This window comes from Convolutriloba macropyga, chromosome 4 (genome assembly GCF_964194025.1).
Source record: "Convolutriloba macropyga chromosome 4, txConMacr16.3, whole genome shotgun sequence".
Lineage (NCBI taxonomy): Eukaryota > Metazoa > Xenacoelomorpha > Acoela > Convolutidae > Convolutriloba > Convolutriloba macropyga.
Genome location: NC_134471.1, coordinates 48103567 through 48122224, shown reverse-complemented (window position 1 = coordinate 48122224; position 18658 = coordinate 48103567). Strand labels below are relative to the sequence as shown.

The following is an 18658-nucleotide window of genomic DNA, read 5'->3' as shown; positions in this document are numbered from 1 at the left end:
GTTGAAAATGATATGCTGTTCGAAAACAAAACTTTGCTAAACTTAAAAGCTGTTGATGCAATATTTTTCGGGGTAGTAACTAAAGCTATGGCTTCCTTGTGATGCAGGTTTTTCAGCGTTTTAATCGTAACTTCATCATCAGTTGCGAGTCCTTCAGGGGCTAACATTTTGGCAGCTTGTATGTTTTGACCTTTTAAGCGCAAACGTTTCGCTTTTTGGTCATTTTTTTTCACTTCCTTGGTGTCACCAGAGTTTCATCGCTGAGGGCGTTGCTATAATCTTTGATCTATATTAAGTATATTTTTTTGCCTCCACGGTTGCGCGTTATAAGTATTCTTTTCGATACTGATAATATTTCATTCTCCAGTTCAATTGAACATGTGGGTTCTGAACACTTCTGTTTATTCTTTGGTTGAGCCATTGGGACCATCGGTAGATGACAGTTCTGTATTCAACCAAAATTTGCAATTCATTTTTAGTAAAACGGAGCCTCTTTCGGGCCCGCCCAACCTTAAGAAGAATTTTTAGCGGCCCGTTCAGCTGGTGTTCTGACACGGCAACAAAATTGTCCGCTAAGAGCCAGTTGTGTTGTGTAAGATCGGGAGTGAGCTACCTAAATTTTAAAATCAATGGCTTCAAAATCATTGAGAACAGCGGTGACCCAATAGATTGCCTTGGGGGACATCAGACTCACTCTGCACTTTTTTGTTTTTGTGGAAAAGGTGTATGTGTTTGTAGTAACAGATAAAGTGATTACTGTTATCCCCAGAAAAAGATTGTTAACAGCTGGCAAAAGATGTCAACGCTGAAGAATACCAAGAGGCTACCCTGAGCAGAGTATATTTTCATAGAAAATTATAGCAGAACGAACTTTTGTTTCTGCTCCTCAGCTTAATTCAACTTCCAGTTGGAACGATTAAAACAATTCAGTTGCTTCTTTCAACAAACAGTTTGCCTTGATCCGCCTTTGTCTTTCGCTAACTGCAGTGTTTTGTATTCAACCCTTTTCCAGCGCGCAGTAATTGAAGTGCTGCATAGTACCTGAGAGAGGAATTTGGAAAAGTCTCCTCTAGAGCCTGCATTGACGAAAATTGTTATTGATGTTAGTGCTGACTTTGATTGATCTAGGGTTGTACTTTGAACTGAATAGATCAAATGTTCAGGATAGGTTTTGGAGAGTCCAGCAGCAGCAAACTTGTTGAAAATGATAAGCTGTTCGAAAACAACATTTTGCTAAACTGAAAAGCTGTTGATGAATTATTTTTCGGGGAATTAACTAAAGCTATGGCTTCCTTGTGCTGCAGGTTTTTCAGCGTTTTAATCGCAACTTCATCATCAGATGCGAGTCCTTCAGGGACTAACATTTTGGCAGCTTGTTTGTTTTGACCTTTTAAGCGCAAAAATTTTGCTTTTTGGTCGGTTTTTGTTTCACTTCTTTGGTGTCTTCTCGACTGCTTCTTCGAAATTGTCTCATTTCAAAGACTTCCAAACTCACCAAAGTTTCATCGCTGAGGGCGTTGCTATAATTTTTGATCTAGATTACGTATAATTTTCCTCCACGGTTGCGCGTTATAGGTACTCTTTTCGATGCCGATAATAGTTCCTTTTCCAGTTCAACTGAACGTGTGGGTTCTGAACGCTTCTGTTTACTCTTTGGTTGAGCCATTGGGACCATCGGTATCGGCACTTTACATAGACAAAGAAACAAATGTGCATTTTTGCGCTCAAAATTGTCAGTAGTTCATGCGAAAGAAACTCTCCAAAACTATATTGTCTAGCATCTGATCAGAGTAAAAATTCAGCTCAGAATTAACTAAGAGCTCGACTTTTTTGGCTGAAATTTGGTTAGAAATATTCTTTCTAGCAATCAGAGTTTGCATGAACCTGGATTATGCCCAACTCGACTTTAAATTTATCCCAGAGTCATGTTCTGATCCCCGTTTAATCTTCAAAGTTGCGGTGTTTCAAAAACTTTCCAGCACCTGCACTTTGTAGAGTTTATTAGCTTTGTCAGGGGGAAATAATAAATTACCCAGGGTTGTATGATAGTGCGCATCGATAACCAAATTTTGAATTTATTGTTGTCAAACCAGTGTGAGCACCTTCCTGGGACTGCATGTTGCATGCATTAGTATCTTGCGTACTTTTTGGGTCACTAAGCGTGTTAATGGCCAGTAGGTTATACTTAACGTTTTCCCTCTGCTGATCAGTTCTCTCAAAAACAATTCTGTGTTTAGTTACCATGAGGGGGAGGAAAAGGAATGATTCAACCGGTTAAGGTTTCTGTTCCTTATGTTCCATTCGCTTTGATCTCCTCACAGCTAACAACAAAATACAGCTCAACCCCAGATAATTTGATAATTTGATTTACAAAAAGATGGGATTTTGTAAGGGGTCGTATGCGTAGTAAATTACGAATCTTTTATCCGTTATTTTTGATTGGGTATAACTCTAGGTTTATCCAGCCGACGCAGTATCTTAACTGGAGTCATTGGTTTGAGTTTTTGATTCTCATAAAAACTGAAATTAAACGTGAGGGGAACAGAAATTTCCTCTTGGTGCAAGAATATTGGACGTATCAATTTTTCAAGAGAGAAAACTGAAAATCAGTGTATGTATTAAGTTTTTAAATACTTTCTTATAGTAACTTTGAGAAAACTTTCCTATGTCAAACTGAAGTGTGTAAAAGATCCTCCGGCAAACATTCAGAAAAACTCAAGCAGTATGACAATTTTCAAAAAGATAATTTTGCTTTTTCTTGTTTTTGAAAAAAAAACCATCGAATTTCAACTGCTCAACTTCTCCTGCATTAATCTAAAGGTAAAAGTGAGCAGTTGAAATTCAATGATTCCTTTACAAAAAAACAAGAAATTTTCTAAATTACTTTTTGTGCAAATGTAGGTTCTCTGCTATGCAAGAGCGTTCCCAAATACTAGGAATTTTTGAAGTTTAACCCCAAAGTTTGTCTCTGTGAGAGATTTCTAAAAACTCAAATTCTCTATGGGCTAGCTTGTCTAGAAAAAAATCGTTCAATAGTTGTTTCGGAACAAATAATCAAATAAAGATATTTGCAAAAAAGACATTATCGTCTGGTTGAAGTGCTGTTAAAATTGATTAGAACTCAACGCGAAGGTTTGTTTTTTAAGAGGTTTTCAAAACTCCAAATATATTTGGCATAACTTTTATTTGAAAAAAAAACGGTTTTCGTTTACGTTCATCTTTGTGTACACGTTTATGAAGGAACAACACGAGTGTAAGAGAATAAAAAGAAATGATACAACAAGTCATAACGTTCGAAAAAACTGTCATTTTTTATCAGTCCACCATAAATTACACTCTGTAAATAACAAGTGTGCAAGAGTTTAAAAAAATTGAAACTTAGCATATTGACGGAAAAAAGATAGTAATCTTTTATCATTCACCCTATATAGCACTCTTTGCAAAGAGTGTAAATAGAGTCGAGAAAAGAGTGTAAATACAGTGTAATTTTTAAAAACTGTACTCTTACACTTTTCCCCTATAAATAGGAGTGGAAAACGGATTACATCCTTATACCCGCTAATTAAGGGTGAAATATGGGTGATACCTCCGCCCGGGATTTCATTACTGTTGAAACTATCTAGTCAAATAGAAATAATTTAATATTCAATTCTGATCGTCACCCGGAATTTTTCCACGAAATTTTGCCTGAGCATGCAGTCATTCCGCATTTCTAAGTCAAAACCGTGGAAGTCATTCACATTTACCGTTTTCACGATTGCAAATTCCAAATTTAAACAATCGAAACAACTGAAATCCGTTTTAATAATGACGTCTTATAATGGAAGTGTCACAACAGAAATGACAATGAAAAATCAAGAGTTTGACCTTAAATAGAACTTTGCAGACATATTAAATTTCAAGGTCCACAACAGTCTAATATAATGCGAGATTCGAACCTCCTAATCATGAGTATAGAATCAAATGACAATGTCATCGTCCAGCTATTATACAACACAATGTGATGTCTGGCGTTCTATATTTGAGAGATTTGTATAATATTAAGCTTTACAGAATCTCTTGGGCAAAGTGATGTTTCAGTATTCACTATGATTAGTTGGCTCAGTTGCGATCGGTTGTATTTGCTTCTGTTTGAACCCTTACAATAAAACGTTCTCTTCGCTCTTTCTCCAAATTAGTTACAATGAAGTTGATTTTGTTTAAATTTGCAACATCTCTCGTAGTCATTGGGATGTTTCAGCGCGTTTCATAGAAATTTTAGCTATTGATTTTCCTCAAAATTGTTTGTTTGTTTTTGCTATTAATCGTTTTTTCCTGTCCTGGCCCGGTCATCTATTAAAGGGGATTTTGAAACCCCTATAAACATGGTTACTCAATCCGAATTAAACCATTTAAGAAAGAAATAGAAGAGACAGGATGTGAAAAGATAAAAAGACTGTTGGTCGACCGTAATATAGGGATATGAAAAGACTTTACTTTGACTTTAGTTGTGTGCTCGACCCTGTAATTAAAGTCGGCTACAACCCCACCTCGACTCTATTGCTCTTTTCATGTGGTCGAGACCTTGAAATCACCACACGCCGTTTTAATAAATAAGTGATTCTTCAAATCTTTCTCCGACAAAGAACTACGTGGGGGCTTTGGGTTTTAGTGAATGTGTCTGCACCAGACCCTAAATTTTGTAGGGTTCAGGTGAACTTAGAGTGTTGATGTATGTCCCACTTTAGGTTCAACTAGAAATGGCAACTGATATCATAACTGATGTCCTAATAAAGATTCTGAGTTTAAATAAAACATAAGAAATAAATACGAAAACAGAAACATCCCATTCACATTCAACTACGACTTTCAGCTTTAGCAGCTCTCATAAGCGTGACCTCTGCCAGTGATGACGTCACTCGCCCCTTAGTGTTGATCCATGGGGTGAATTCAGACTATACTGACCTGAACGAGGTGATTGGATGGGTGAAGGAGGACTTCCCAGACATGCCCACCTTCTCACTGGACGCATTCAACGATGACTATTCCATCATTACATTAGAAGAACAGGTCAGTAGAAGAAGCCAATCGCCACTCGAGGAGAGCCACTTAAAATCATTAATTAATCCTGCCGGAAAAAAATACCGTTTTCTACAATATATATATTTTTTAAAAAAAAACTCATATATTGGAAAAAATTAATTGTAGATAGCGGTGCCCTCCTCGACTAAAACTATCCATGAGAAAACGTTGCTCGAACTATAATGACTGCGAAAAGACTTTTCCTGGACTTTATGGTTTACTCCAACTTTAGTGTGACCCAAAACAGTTTAAACGTGCCTGTCTAGGTCGGTTTCTCGTCTCATGCATATCTGTTTAACCCATTGTCATTTCAACCCGACTTAAATGATTTATATAAATTGTACTATTAAAATTGGTACTATGATGATGCCGCGCGGGCTATGGCCATGCCCTAGCGGCCCATGTGACTTGATAGGAATCCATCACAGATACAGAACATGGGATAAATTTATCTTGTTAATTATGAGAGAACTATCTTGTTAATTATATTTGCAATGCTAAATTTGCGGGTTCAAATAAGTGAGGGGTGAAAAGTGGAACAGTCTAGATCGTGATTGTTGCGCTCGACAGTGTTGTCAAATTGTGAAGGCCACGGCCATGTATTGATTTAAAAAGGCAAAATCATCAAGGCGTATGAAATCTTTCTTTGCCAAATGACCTCATTAAAAAGACCGAATTAACCCTGTAAAAGATATTTGTTTCACAAATAAGCTCATCAAAAAGCCGCAATTGCACAAAGGACTATTTATTGTCTAGCCAAAATTCAGCGTGAAAAGGCCCTGTTACGACCTGCTAAAAGATTTATGTCTGACAAAGTGCCCAATTGGCGTCAATACTTTACATGGAAACTATATCTTCATTTAAAAAAAACAGCACCTTTTCCCTGATGAAAACTTTTGTTAGTAAAGCACAACTAACAATAAAAATATATTTCAGAAATTTGAGAAAATTTTTCAGCCAATTCAAAGCTCAAAACAATTGTTTAATCAACGTTGAACATTCCAAGTGCAAAAGCACTGACAGAAATTGTTCAATTTCAAAGGACAAGTGCACATTTTAAAGGACAAAAAATCATCGAGAAAAATGCTGATTTCTCAAAAACTGCAAAAACGTCTCAAGAAGGAAGCCCAATATAGTCAATCGTTAACAATTTGTAGCTCTTTTCTGTTATTGCCCCCCCAGCCCTGAATTAGCCAGTCTATTTGCAACCCCCAAAAAACATGTACTTTTTGGTCGTTAGAGATCCCATCTTTTAGTCATTATCAAAAGACGGTACCGGTAGACGAATATATAATGTTTTAATTTTTGTTTCCAGTTGTCAACAAAAATAGTGCCATAAAGCTATTTCTGTGAAAAAAAAAGCGCAAAAACATCAAAAACACGCATTAATTTTTGTGTTCTTACATTATAAGCAAAATTCCATCACCGTATACGTCTTAATTTCAAAACTTCGATGCATAATTAAATTTTAAATGTCGTCTGTATATAATTGTATATGTATGTGTATGAAATGCAACCAAAATGCTATAACATGTATAAGTGGGGGGTGCAAATGGACGTGGGGGGGCAATAACAGAAAAGAGCCAAATTCGTTTCCCTCAATAATTTACGGTAGTCCCAATTTTCCTCCTTGATTTCTGACTGACCTAACGCACTTTTCCAAAACAAAAACGGAAACCAAGATTTGTTTCTGGTGGCAAAATTTAACTAATCTGGTGAATGCAGTCGAGGTCAAAAGATGACGGTCAAAAGAAATGGGATTGACTGATGAAGCTCGGGCGGAAATTCATTGTCTACTGGGTTAGCAGAGACCATCAAAGCGAATGCTGTTTGTCATTAGTACTGAGTTTAAAAGCTATCAATTTTGAAACTGAATTCAAGATAATTTCGTAGTGCATTGGGTATTTTACTCCAATTTAGAACACTTTTTGACAACTTTAAACTGCTGGCGATTTGTATGTTTCCTCTTTTATTCTTTTTCAATCTTTTTAAACGCCAAAGGCATTACTAGTGACTATCTCGCGACCATCTATCACTAATGTAGGTTGCATTTTGTATGCCGAAAAAAGTTGCGTTTTTCCTTTAATCGATGTTTTATTCAAAAATGAAACAAACTTTGACATATTATTTGCTCACTTTTCAGCTCAAATTTTTGTTTTATCAGTCCCGTCTGAATTTTAATGTTTGATTTGCATCTGCAACATAATTCTCAATAAATCGAATACATTTTAGGCACATATGCGAACACGAAGCGTAAAAATATCAAAAATGTTAATCTATTTAAATTTTTTAAGCCTATTTTTTCGAGATATGAAAAAAATTGAAAGAAAAATTTCATTATGGATTGATTTAGTTTTTTTTCTTATGTAAAACCTTCGTTGGCCCTATTTTTATCTCTCTCCAAAAAACATCGACCTGTCAAAATTTACTTCGCAAAGTAAGCCAGGCTAGCATAAAACGCCAAACCTCCAAAGAAATTTGGAGTTTGGAAAACTGAAACCAGCATGAGAAGCCAAATAATTGCAACCTGGCTTTCAAGAGTTGCAATTAGTGTTTTAAGGTATTGAATTTTTTTAAGACTCGAAGAGGAGCATTAGTTTGCTATGTATATTTTTTGGGTAATGGCCTGAAATTTTACTTCTTTTTTTATTGATCATTGACATCTTTTTTCGAACATAGAAGTTTAACAGTAACTTAGTTGCTAATGTGTAATATTTTAAAACCTAATAGTTAGGTAAAGTTCAAAGTAAAAATTTAGTGAAGTTGTGAACCCTTACTATGCCTGAGAGCTTTGAGATTTCACCTGAGATTTCACTGTGAACACAACCTCTAAAATGCCTTTAATGTTTTTCTTGGGTTTCAGAGATCAGTGTCAATTTATTCTCGAAGTCCAGTACAGCTAATATGACAAAAGTACATTTTTCCCAGATGAACACCTGATAATAAACAAGCTACTTTTTTTCCGACGTACTGAAAAGTAATCAATGTTTTATTTTGGCCAGAATAACCAGCTCCTGGAAAATTTTATAATTAAGCTACAAGCTTCAAGAGTTCTTAATCTAAAATTGTCGATCTGCTTACAGGTGCCAAAGTTTGTGAGTTTGTTGAAAAACGTGACAGACGTTTATGGGGGAGTAAATCTTCTGGGCTACTCTCAGGGTGGAATTGTGAGCAGAGGTGTGATCGAATGGGGAGACAATCCAAACATACACAATTTCATATCACTCTCTGCACCTGGTGAGTACACAATCAATTTGATATTTTTTGAGATCATTTTTAGAAGAATGAGAACAACCAAACGTAAAATGTGCAGAATATCACCTTTCCATGGTAACGTCTAAGAGGGCGCCGAAGCTATAAGAGGTGATTGAAAAAGAGCCGAACAATTACTAAAAAAACAGCAATAAATAAGGATACGTTTCGCAGTCAATTACTTTAATGTCACTAGGGAACAACCACGGTCAGCAGTTATCAGTATTAACATTATATCGCTTCAATTCTCTTGTTCTCCTAAATAATAAAATCCAATGTCTCGCCACATCCTTGCGATTGGTTCCAAATTTTTCGCGCTTTCTTCATTCAAAATTATCTGGTTATAATAATAATAATAATAAATTATTCACCAAACTCAGTTTCACCAAGCTTAGTAAGTCCCTAACGGGGCTAGAGTGTGATTACCCTCAAACACTGTTCATCCATATGGGTATGATTTGTAATGAAAATTGTTCTTAGCTAAATCAAACAGGTATTCTTTGACTTCTCTTTTGAATTTGGGAGGACATGTATATGAATTATAGTTGGGAAAATCACGCGCCAGTGACATCGAAACGTTGTAGTTTGTAACTCGGTAAAAAGAATTACATCGGCAACGCTGGCGATAACATTTGTTTGAGTATAACATTATTTTCTCGTTAGATCGTGTTTTCGGATGTCCATTTCTTATTTTTTTCAAATAGTAGTGACAAGGAGCTAAGCATGGCAATCGGTCGGTAGTTCTTGATATCTAACTGGCTACCGCCTTTGAAATGGGGCCGTACATGCACTTTTTTCCACAAACTGGAAAACTCACATTTTCTAACACAGTAACTGAAAATATACAAAAGCTGATTCTAAATATACGGTAAAACAGACTTCAGAAATTTCGGTTTGATTCCATCAAAAAATCAATTGATTTACAATTTTATCGGGTGAAATATGTATTACATTTTCAGCAATCTTATAATCGGCTTGAATCTGATTTCCCTCAAATACTGTTCATCCATATGGGTATGATTTGTAATTAAAATTCTTCTTAGCTAAATCAAAAATGTATTCTTTGACTTCTTTTTTTGATTTTGGGAGGTCCTGATTAAGGATTATAGTTGGGAAAATCACGCGACAGTGACATCAAATTGTTGTAGTCTGTACCTCGTTAAAAAGAGTTACATCGGCAACGCTGGCGATTACATTTTTTGAGTACAGTATTATTTTCTCGTTAGATCGTGTTTTGAGATTTCCATTTCTTATTTACCAAAATTGCTCTGCCTAAAGTGGAAGATTTCTCGTCAAAATTTTGTTTAAAACCAAGAGATCCAACAAGACAATTTGTTATGTGGATGGAAGTAATTTTGACTGATCGAAGACAATCGTTGTATTCTTTGTAAGTAAAATGACTGTTTGATTGTATCTATTTTAAACTTTTCTCTGAAGCCTTTCCATATGCTTGACGACAGTTTTATTTGCATACCAAACATTCGGTCCATAAAACAAAACCAATATTATGTAAGTTTTGACTAGATTGCATTTTACTGACATTGTTGTTTCACTTGTAATTGATCTCTTTAGATAAGCAAGCCTCTGATGGCATTTTAGTAGAACAATATTTATGTGATAATCCCATGATAATTTTTCTCAAAATATATACCCTAGTCTTTGAAGTGTTTTTCCTGTGAGATGGTTCCATTGGTGGGAAGACGGAAAATCTGGTTGTTTTGATTTTTACGTAAGGAAAATTGCACGTTTTTAATCTCATCGAAATTAACGTTTAAACAATTCTCCTTGCTCCAAACAATAGCCTTTTCAATATCTTCTTCCAGCTGCATTTTATTGTCCACAGTGCTGATGATTTTTGTGTCATCCGCGTAAAAATAGCACTCATTGACAATTATTTCGGGTAGGTCAATTATATAAACGGAAAAAACTGTAAAAATTGAACCTTGAGCCCCATCGCTGGTGATTGGTCAAAAGTCCGGTTTCCGCCAAAATATTACATCACTCTGCTGTCGATCAGTGAAATCTGACGCAAAAAACCCCAAGAAGCACTATCAAATCACATTCGGTATAATTTTTAAGGTGTGATATTAAAATTGATGGTATCAAAAGCCTCTGCTATGTCTAGATACATTGTCATCGGCATTTTGTTTGCTTCAAGTAACTCATACAACCTGTTGCAGTAGAGGAGCAATTGAGTGATTGTTGAACGATTTTTCTTAAAACCATGTTGCTCTACGCAAAGCTTTTTTCCGGAAAGATCGAGAACTGTTTTTACAACATAGGCTCAATAGTGGTGACAAGGAGCTAAACATTGGTCGGTAGTTCTTGATATCGGTCGGTAGTTCTTGATATCTAACTGGCTACCGCCTTTGAAATGGGGCCGTACATGCACTTTTTTCCACAAACTGGGAAACTCACATTTTCTAACACAGTAACTGAAAATAAACAAAAGCTGATTCCAAATATACGGTAAAGCAGACTTCAGAAATTTCGGTTTGATTCCATCAAAAGATCAATTGGTTTACAAGTTTATCGGGAGAAAAATGTATTAAATAATCAGAACTCTTATAATCAGCTGAGTAATACGTCGGCATAGCTGTACGTGATGGCGGTCATACAAGCCGATAGTAAAGCTCAACATGATTTTAAGTTAAAATGGATTTTGTAAAATTGGCTTCTGAAATATTGCCTGACTGATGAATAAAATCGCCGTTTTTAAGTAAGTAAAATCTGGAGGCCTTAAAGTTCGAACTGCAGAAGTTCAGTGACAGATTTGAGTTGATATGATGTTGACAGCTGCAAACGTTACACAAATTCGGCCTCTTGATAAAATAACACTTTTTGAGCTCCAAAATTCTGTAAAAGCAGGCCACGCAAAAGTTTTTAAGTATTCGAGTTATGCATCAATTTCGTTTAATTTCGATTGAATTACATCTAAAATTATTACAGTTAGGCGATTCAATTACAACCCACTGGTTTTATTGAAAGACTGAAGAAAATTTGGTATATCTCATACTATCGTCTTATCTCATATATATCTCATACTATCGGATAGTGTTAATTCTGTGACCAGAATACCGTTCTCTTTGCAAGAATTCCTTTGTTTCAGGTCTAGGCCAGTTCGGAATTCCATATTTGAATGACACTTTCTTCTTTGACCACCTTATGGCGGAGGAAGTGTACAGAGTGTGTTACAAGTAAGTACCTCAAGTAACCTCCAATCTGTTGAGGGGTAATTTTATTAAACACTTTATTTAATTTTAACATTATAATTTTTAACATGTTAACAATGTTTAACATGTTATTAAACACATTATTTAACCCTAAAACTGTTGAGGGTTAATATTTATTAAACATAAAATATGCCTTTGAGCAAACAACTTTTTCACAGCAAAAACTCACATTCGTCGTTAAGGTATTTAAAAAGAATTCCAACAAATTATAATTCAATTCGTTGATAAGTCATAAATGTCAATCAATTGTGTACTCAGTTTATATATCAACAAGACAGTAAGGAAGGCACATGTCATTTTATAAATCTGAGGTCCACAGAACTCTTCGAGGGGTCCACATAAATCTGAGGTCCACAGAAAAGTTCAAGCAAGCATGGATTTCCGGAAATGCAGTTGTCTTCGGAAAAACTACGGAAAAAATTTAAACATATAAATGGTAAATTTAACAAAGAGTGTATATTTTCTCTGAATGTAAAATAGCGGATACACTACCATCATGACAAACATAACCGTAAACAGGCGTTTGCGGGCTAATAAACTCTTGTTCAAGTTACTTTTTGTCGTGGTACCGTAAACAATCAAATCATATCGTATTGTTAGCTCAATTTTAGTTAGATAAAATTTATAGAATTGTTTTTTGTTCAAAATGCGCGTCTAAGAGAAACTCACCTCATAGGGTCTGTAGACATCAGAAGCAGTTCGCAATGTGAAAAACACTGAGATATCATCTGCAAAGAGACAACCTTTTCGATTGTTGCAGTAAGAAAAGAGGTCATTAATGTAAAACAAGAACGAAAGAGGGCCCAGCAGAGACACTTGAGAGACCAATTTCAATGTTTAACAAAGTTTTTGACCCTAAATGCTTTCAAAAGCAGTTTTCAATTACACAAAAAAAAACTTTTAAACCATCTCAGGATATTACCTTTGATCCCATAATGTTTGATTTTTGTCAATAGAATATTATGACCAAAAATCTCTAACAATTTTTGAGGAAAAACAAAACATTGAGAGAGATCAACTTTCTAGAAATAGCTGCTCTCAAATCACTCAACACTCGATGGAGAGTGAATTTTTTACTCGTTCTGACACTGAAATGTTCAGTTCTACTATCAATTGCTTAAACCTTTTGTGGGAATTCAATGAAGGGGCAGCTGGCAGGTCTATCTGTATTAATGTCCCTCCCTATGCAAGTGGAGCTGAAACGACACTTTTAGTCGTAAGAGTCGTGGATAACAGAGAGGGAAAGCAATGGGACGAGAATAAGTGTGATGCCTCAATATTGACCTATAACATAAGCAGTGAGAATGGTTCCGTTGTCGATTTGAATTAAGCAAGCGAATAACAATTTGTTAGAACAAAAACTATAGAAAATAAATCTTCTCTCGATAAAATCCATGATCCCTCGCTGCGTCTGCTGTCTACGCATGATAGGCGACATTTTTCTTGTTTAAAAAGCTTCAATCATCGACTACTTTGGTACATCCAAATTCGGATATACCAAAGTAGTCGATGATTGAAGCTTTTTAAGCAGGAAAACTATCGCCTATTATGCGTAGACAGCAGCAGACGCAGCGAGGGATCATGGATTTTATCGAGAGAAGATTTATTTTCTATAGTTTTTGTTCTAACAAATCGTTATTCGCTTGCTTAATTCAAATCGACAACAAAACCATTCTCACTTATTGGCACATTTGTTTCGTTTTCAGCAAAGCTGGCCAGTTGATCTCAGTGTGCAACTACTGGAATGACCCAACAAAGAGGAGCAGCTATTTGGACACCAATGTCTACTTGCCTTATCTCAACAATGAAGTTTCTCATGAGAACTCACAGAGATACAAGGACAACTTCGTCAACCTCAACAAAGTAGTCCTAAGTAAGCCTGCAAGTAGACCATTGCAGTTATCGCTTACATTTCGAGGAATGCATCGGTTTTTTTTCCATTTGTACTCCCAGCTCAATGGATGCGTATTCTTTACATCACCAGAGTGCAACTGAACTAATTTTAAAATGATTTACCATGTATTGACACGTGCTCCGTACCTGGGGGTGCGGAGGGTTGGCGGGACAGTAACGGAAAATATCCACTGAGTCTGTTTGCTCAACTAAGCTAAGCTAAAGTGAACAAATTAAAGGCGTGCACAAGAGGTTGCAGTTCACACACGAACATTATCTGGAAACCTTTTGAGAGTATTATCTTTTTTGCAGTTGTGTAGCTCTTTAATAGGGGAAAAGGCCTGTGTGTGCTCGTGGGTGACCGCACAGTTGTGGTGTTTGTGTGTGTGTGTGTGTGTGTGTGTGTGTGTGTGTGTGTGTGTGTGCGTGTGTGTGTGTGTGTGTTTGTGTGTGTATGTGTGTGTGCGCGTGTGTGCGTGCGTGTGTGTCTATCTCTCTGTGTGTGCATGTGTGTGCGTGTGTGTGTATGTGCGTGTGTGTGTGTGTGTGTGTGTGTGGGTTTGTGTATGTGTGTGTGTGTGTGTGTGTGGGTTTGTGTATGTGTGTGTGTGTGTGTGCGTGTGTGTGTGTGTGTGTGTGTGTGTGTGGGTGAGTGAGTGTATGTCTGTGTGTGTGTGTGTGTGCGTGTGTGTGTGTGTGTGTCTGTCTGTCTGTGTGTGTGTGCGTGTGTTTGTGTGTGTGTGCATCTGTGTGTGTGCATGTGTGTGCTTGTGTGGGTGTATGTGCGTGTGTGTGTGTGTGTGTGTGTGTGTGCCTGTGTGTGTGAATGCGTGCGCGTCTCCGCACAGGTGTGGTGTCTGTGTGCATGTGTGTGCGTGCGTGTGTATGCGTGTGTGTTTGTGTGAGCGTGTGTGTGTGTGTGTGTGTGTGTGTTGTGTGTATGCGCGTGTGTGCGTTTATGTGCGTCTCTCTGTCTGTGTGTGTTTGTGCGTGTGTGTCTGTCTGAGTGTATTTGTGTGTGTGTGCGTGTGTGTGTGCGTGTGTATGTGTGTGTCTGAGTCTGTGTTTGTTTGTGTGCGTGTGTGTGTATGTGCCTGTGTATGTATGTGTGTGTGTGTGTTTGTGTGCGTGCTTCTGTGTATGTGTTCGTGTGCGTGTGTGTGTTCGTGCGTGTGTGTTTGTGTGAGCGCGTGTGTGTGTGTATGAGGTGTGCGTGTATGTGCGTCTCTCTGTCTGCGTGTGTGTGTGTGTGTATGTATCTGTGTGTGTGCTTGTGTGTCTGTGTGAGTGTATATATGTGTGTGCGTGTGTGTTTGCATGTGTGTGAGCGTGTGTGTGTGCGTGTGTATGTGTGTGTCTGAGTCTGTGTTTGTTTGTGTGCGTGTGTGTGTATGTGCCTGTGTATGTATGTGTGTGTGTGTTTGTGTGCGTGCTTCTGTGTATGTGTTCGTGTGCGTGTGTGTGTTCGTGCGTGTGTGTTTGTGTGAGCGCGTGTGTGTGTGTATGAGGTGTGCGTGTATGTGCGTCTCTCTGTCTGCGTGTGTGTGTGTATGTATCTGTGTGTGTGCTTGTGTGTCTGTGTGAGTGTATATATGTGTGCGCGTGTGTGAGTGCGTGTGTGTGTGTCTGTGTGTGTGTGTGTGAATGCGTGCGTGTCTCCGCACAGGTTTAGTGTCTGTGTGCGTATATGTGTGTTTGTGTGAGCGTGTGTGTGTGTGTGTGTGTGTGTGTGTGTGTGTGCGTGTGTATGCGTCTCTCTGTCTGTGTGTGCGCGCGTGTGTGTGTGTGTGAGTCTGTGTGTGTGAATGGGTGCGTGTCTCCGCACAGGTGTGGTGTCTGTGTGTATATGTGTGCGTGCGTGTGTGTTTGTGTGAGCGTGTGTGTGTGCGTGTGTATGCGTGTGTGTGCGTGTATGAGCGTGTGTGCGTGTATGTGCGTCTCTCTGTCTGTGTGTGTGTGTGTGCGTGTGTGTATGCGTCTCTCTGTCTGTGTGTTTGCGCGCGTGTGTGTATGTGTGGGAGTCTGTGTTTGTTTGTGTGCGTGTTTGTGTATGTGTGTGTGAATGGGTGCGTGTCTCCGCACAGGTGTGGTGTCTGTGTGTATATGTGTGCGTGCGTGTGTGTTTGTGTGAGCGTGTGTGTGTGTGCATGTGTATGCGTGTGTGTGCGTGTATGAGCGTGTGTGCGTGTATGTGCGTCTCTCTGTCTGTGTGTGTGTGTGTGTGTGTGTGTGTGTGTGTGTGTGTGTGTGTGTGTGTGTGTGTGTGTGTGTGCGTGTGTATATGTGTGTGTGTCTGAGTCTGTGTTTGTTTGTGTGCGTCTGTGTGTATGTGTCTGTGTATGTATGTGTGTGTGTGTTTGTGTGCGTGCTTGTGCGTGTATGTGTTCGTGTGCTTGTATGCGTGCGTGTGTGCGTTTATGAGCGTGTGTGCGTGTATGTACGTCTCTCTGTCTTTGTGTGTGCGTGTGTGTGTCTGTGTGAATGTATATGTGTGTGTGTGCGTGCGTGTGTGTGTGTCTGAGTCTGTGTTTGTTTGTGTGCGTGTGTGTGTATGTATCTGTGTGTGTGCGTGTGTGTCTGTGTGAGTGTATAAGTGTGTATGCGTGTGTATGTGTGTGTGTGTGTCTGAGTCTGTGTTTGTTTGGGTGCGTGTGTGTGTGTCTGTGTATGTTTGTGTGTTTGTTTGCGTGTGTGCTTGTGTGTGTATGTGTTCGTGTGCGTGTGTTTGTGTGCGTGTGTGTTTGTGTGCATGCGAGCGTGTGTTTGTGTGTGTGCGTGTGTAGGCAAGTATGTGCGTGTGTGAGCTTGTGTGTGTGTGCGCGCGCGTGTGTGTATGTGTGTGCGCGTGTTTAGGTCTGTGTGTTCGTGTGTGTGTTTGTGTGTGTGTGTGCGAGTGTGCGTGCGTATGTGTGCATGTGTGTGCGAGTGTGTATGTGAGTGTGTGTTTGTGTGTGTCTGTGTGTGTGGAATATTGTTTCTCCAGCTTCGTGGTCATACATCATCTTATTGTCGCCCCCTTGTTGATATATCCTAATTGGGGCTATAACGTCGCCGCGTTATGTATAATGAGAAGCCCAAATATTCCCTCAACCGCTCGTAGACTGGCGTGTTGCATAATACAGTTCGAAACAAATACAGTTGTAAGTTGAAAAGTTATCGACACCGCTCAAAAAAATTATGTAAAAAACATTCAGCGTTACAATTTTAATAAGATTTAATTATCAGAAGCTTTCTTATTAAGGACCTTTATTACACATATGAGTTCCTTTTACCTCCAACGAATTCAAAATAAAAATTCAAAATTCTATGAAAAATTGATTTTTAAAAATTTGTTATGCCAAATGTAAAGCCAAAAAAGAGAGTCAAACGACGAAACAGAAAGGAAACAGCCAAATAACTAGCTCACGTTAAAATTTTTCTGCTGTAAACACGGACACCTTACCTTGGATTGACGGATCCCAAGCCATGAAGAATAGAGCATAGGTGGATTACCAATATAGGAGCACAGCTCTTTGAGGAGTTGATTGCTGTGAGCCTCAATTCTCTTTAAGACCATCTTGCAGGACTTGCAGAGCATGTGTTGTCTGGATCAAACGTGCATAATAAATAGCCAGTTGCATTAATAAACTGCGATAATTATTTCTGTGAGCAAAATTGAATCGGTTTTGGCTGGACTCTACACACTATTTCTGACTAGATTGTCATTTTTTCGGATAATAATTGTGTGCAGGGAAATAAACCGATTTTTTCATCCACCAGCAAGCGTCACTAGTATATTAGTTAGCACAAAAGTTTTATCTACTATCAATTTTTTTGATATTTTGTTGAATTTCAAATTAAGTTAGACCATCTATCACTAATGGGTGACATTTCGACAGTGCGAGTGCAGTGAGACAAGATAACGAGAGCCCGTCTTAACAGGGTCACACCCTTCTTTCAAGGGCACTATCCGATGCTCTGACTCAACGCCTCTCATCTCAGGTTCTTGCCTGCGTTGATGTGAAGCAGAATGGCAAGGAAAAATGGACAGATTGTTTTGACTCCGAGGTGGCTTGTACAGTTCACACTCCTCAGACTATCAGCTTAGTATACTACCGCCAACTGAGCTTCCAGTAGTTAGCCAAGGGCACCGCGTGGAGCTTGCGGATCACGTCTATGCACTGAATTACTAACCCTTCTCCGAAGGATTTTGTCTCAGTATAGCACTTCCATTTATCTCACCACGTGCAAATTATATGCTATGGTAAAGCTAGAGCGCTTGCTTTTGGAGATTATGAATAATATGCACCAACAAAGCTGCGGCCAGTAAAAAAGGAAATGATCTGGAAATTCTGTCTTCATAATTGTATCCTGCTTCAAGTCACACAAAAGTACAATACAAAAAATTTAAAGCAACCCCGCATACATTTATGGAGTCTTTGCGAGTATATCCACCAGTTTGGTAGGTACCAATCTGACAGCTCCTTCATTTACTTCAAATAATGGGCTATTATTGAGTGTATTTGGGTATAATGGGACGTCGCCACTGTGTTCAACAGACGTAGCTTTTTGAGCCCTGTTTGCAGAAGTTCTACGCGCGAAAGAATCTGCATATTTAATTTTTAACAGCTAAATTACGTCGTTTGACATTATCAGGATTCTTATTTAAATTCATACTTCATTAATTCTTTTATATCGTCCCCCTTCTTATTATTTTCATTACTTGCTGTCAGTAAATTTTCCGTCAACTCTTTCAGCTCTCCTGTCATTGGGTGAGACAAAAAGAACCAAGACAAAGAAAGCCCCATGAAATGACAAGATTTAAGCTCTAATAATTCAGCAATCATTCTGCAAGTTTTTCGCACAATTTGTTCAGCTTTCAAAGATCTCATTTTTTGGTCGAGTGATTTTGAACTCCTTCATTTCAGTCGGAGGTCCAGACGACAGAGTGATCCAGCCTTGGCAAAGTGCCCAGTACTCATTCTGGGATGCAAAGCTCAACGTTGTGGCAATGAAAGACCTGGACTACTATACCCAGGATACCTTTGGACTGAGGACTCTGGACCAAGCTGGCAAACTGGCTTTCTGTACCGTGAGTGGTGTCCACCACACTCACTGGCCACACACGAAGAGTGTGTACGAGAAATGCATCAAGCCTTATCTCTATTGAAGGACGCTTAGAATTTCATAACTCACGCAAGCCATTCAACTATGCTATTAATTTAAGTTTTTCATATTTA

The 18658-nt window shown here is 38.3% G+C and overlaps 1 protein-coding gene across 1 annotated transcript; it reads left to right on the top strand.

The window, feature by feature from the left end:
* Nucleotides 1-4077: 4077 nt before the first annotated feature.
* LOC142338466 (lysosomal thioesterase PPT2-B-like) lies at nucleotides 4078-18658 on the top strand. Its single transcript, XM_075388234.1, has 6 exons — nucleotides 4078-4229; nucleotides 4853-5049; nucleotides 8145-8298; nucleotides 11423-11510; nucleotides 13253-13419; nucleotides 18347-18658. The coding sequence occupies exons 1-6, from the start codon at nucleotides 4184-4186 to the stop codon at nucleotides 18586-18588; spliced, it is 894 nt and encodes a 297-aa protein (XP_075244349.1). The 5' UTR covers nucleotides 4078-4183; the 3' UTR covers nucleotides 18589-18658.

Excerpts from the sequence above, each read along its gene's own strand:
- LOC142338466 (XM_075388234.1), top strand. The coding sequence starts at position 4,184 with ATGAAGTTGATTTTGTTTAAATTTGCAACATCTCTCGTAGTCATTG. Across the intron at positions 4,230-4,852 it reads AACATCTCTCGTAGTCATTG|CTTTAGCAGCTCTCATAAGC; the intron begins GGATGTTTCAGC and ends TACGACTTTCAG. Across the intron at positions 11,511-13,252 it reads GTGTACAGAGTGTGTTACAA|CAAAGCTGGCCAGTTGATCT; the intron begins GTAAGTACCTCA and ends TTTCGTTTTCAG.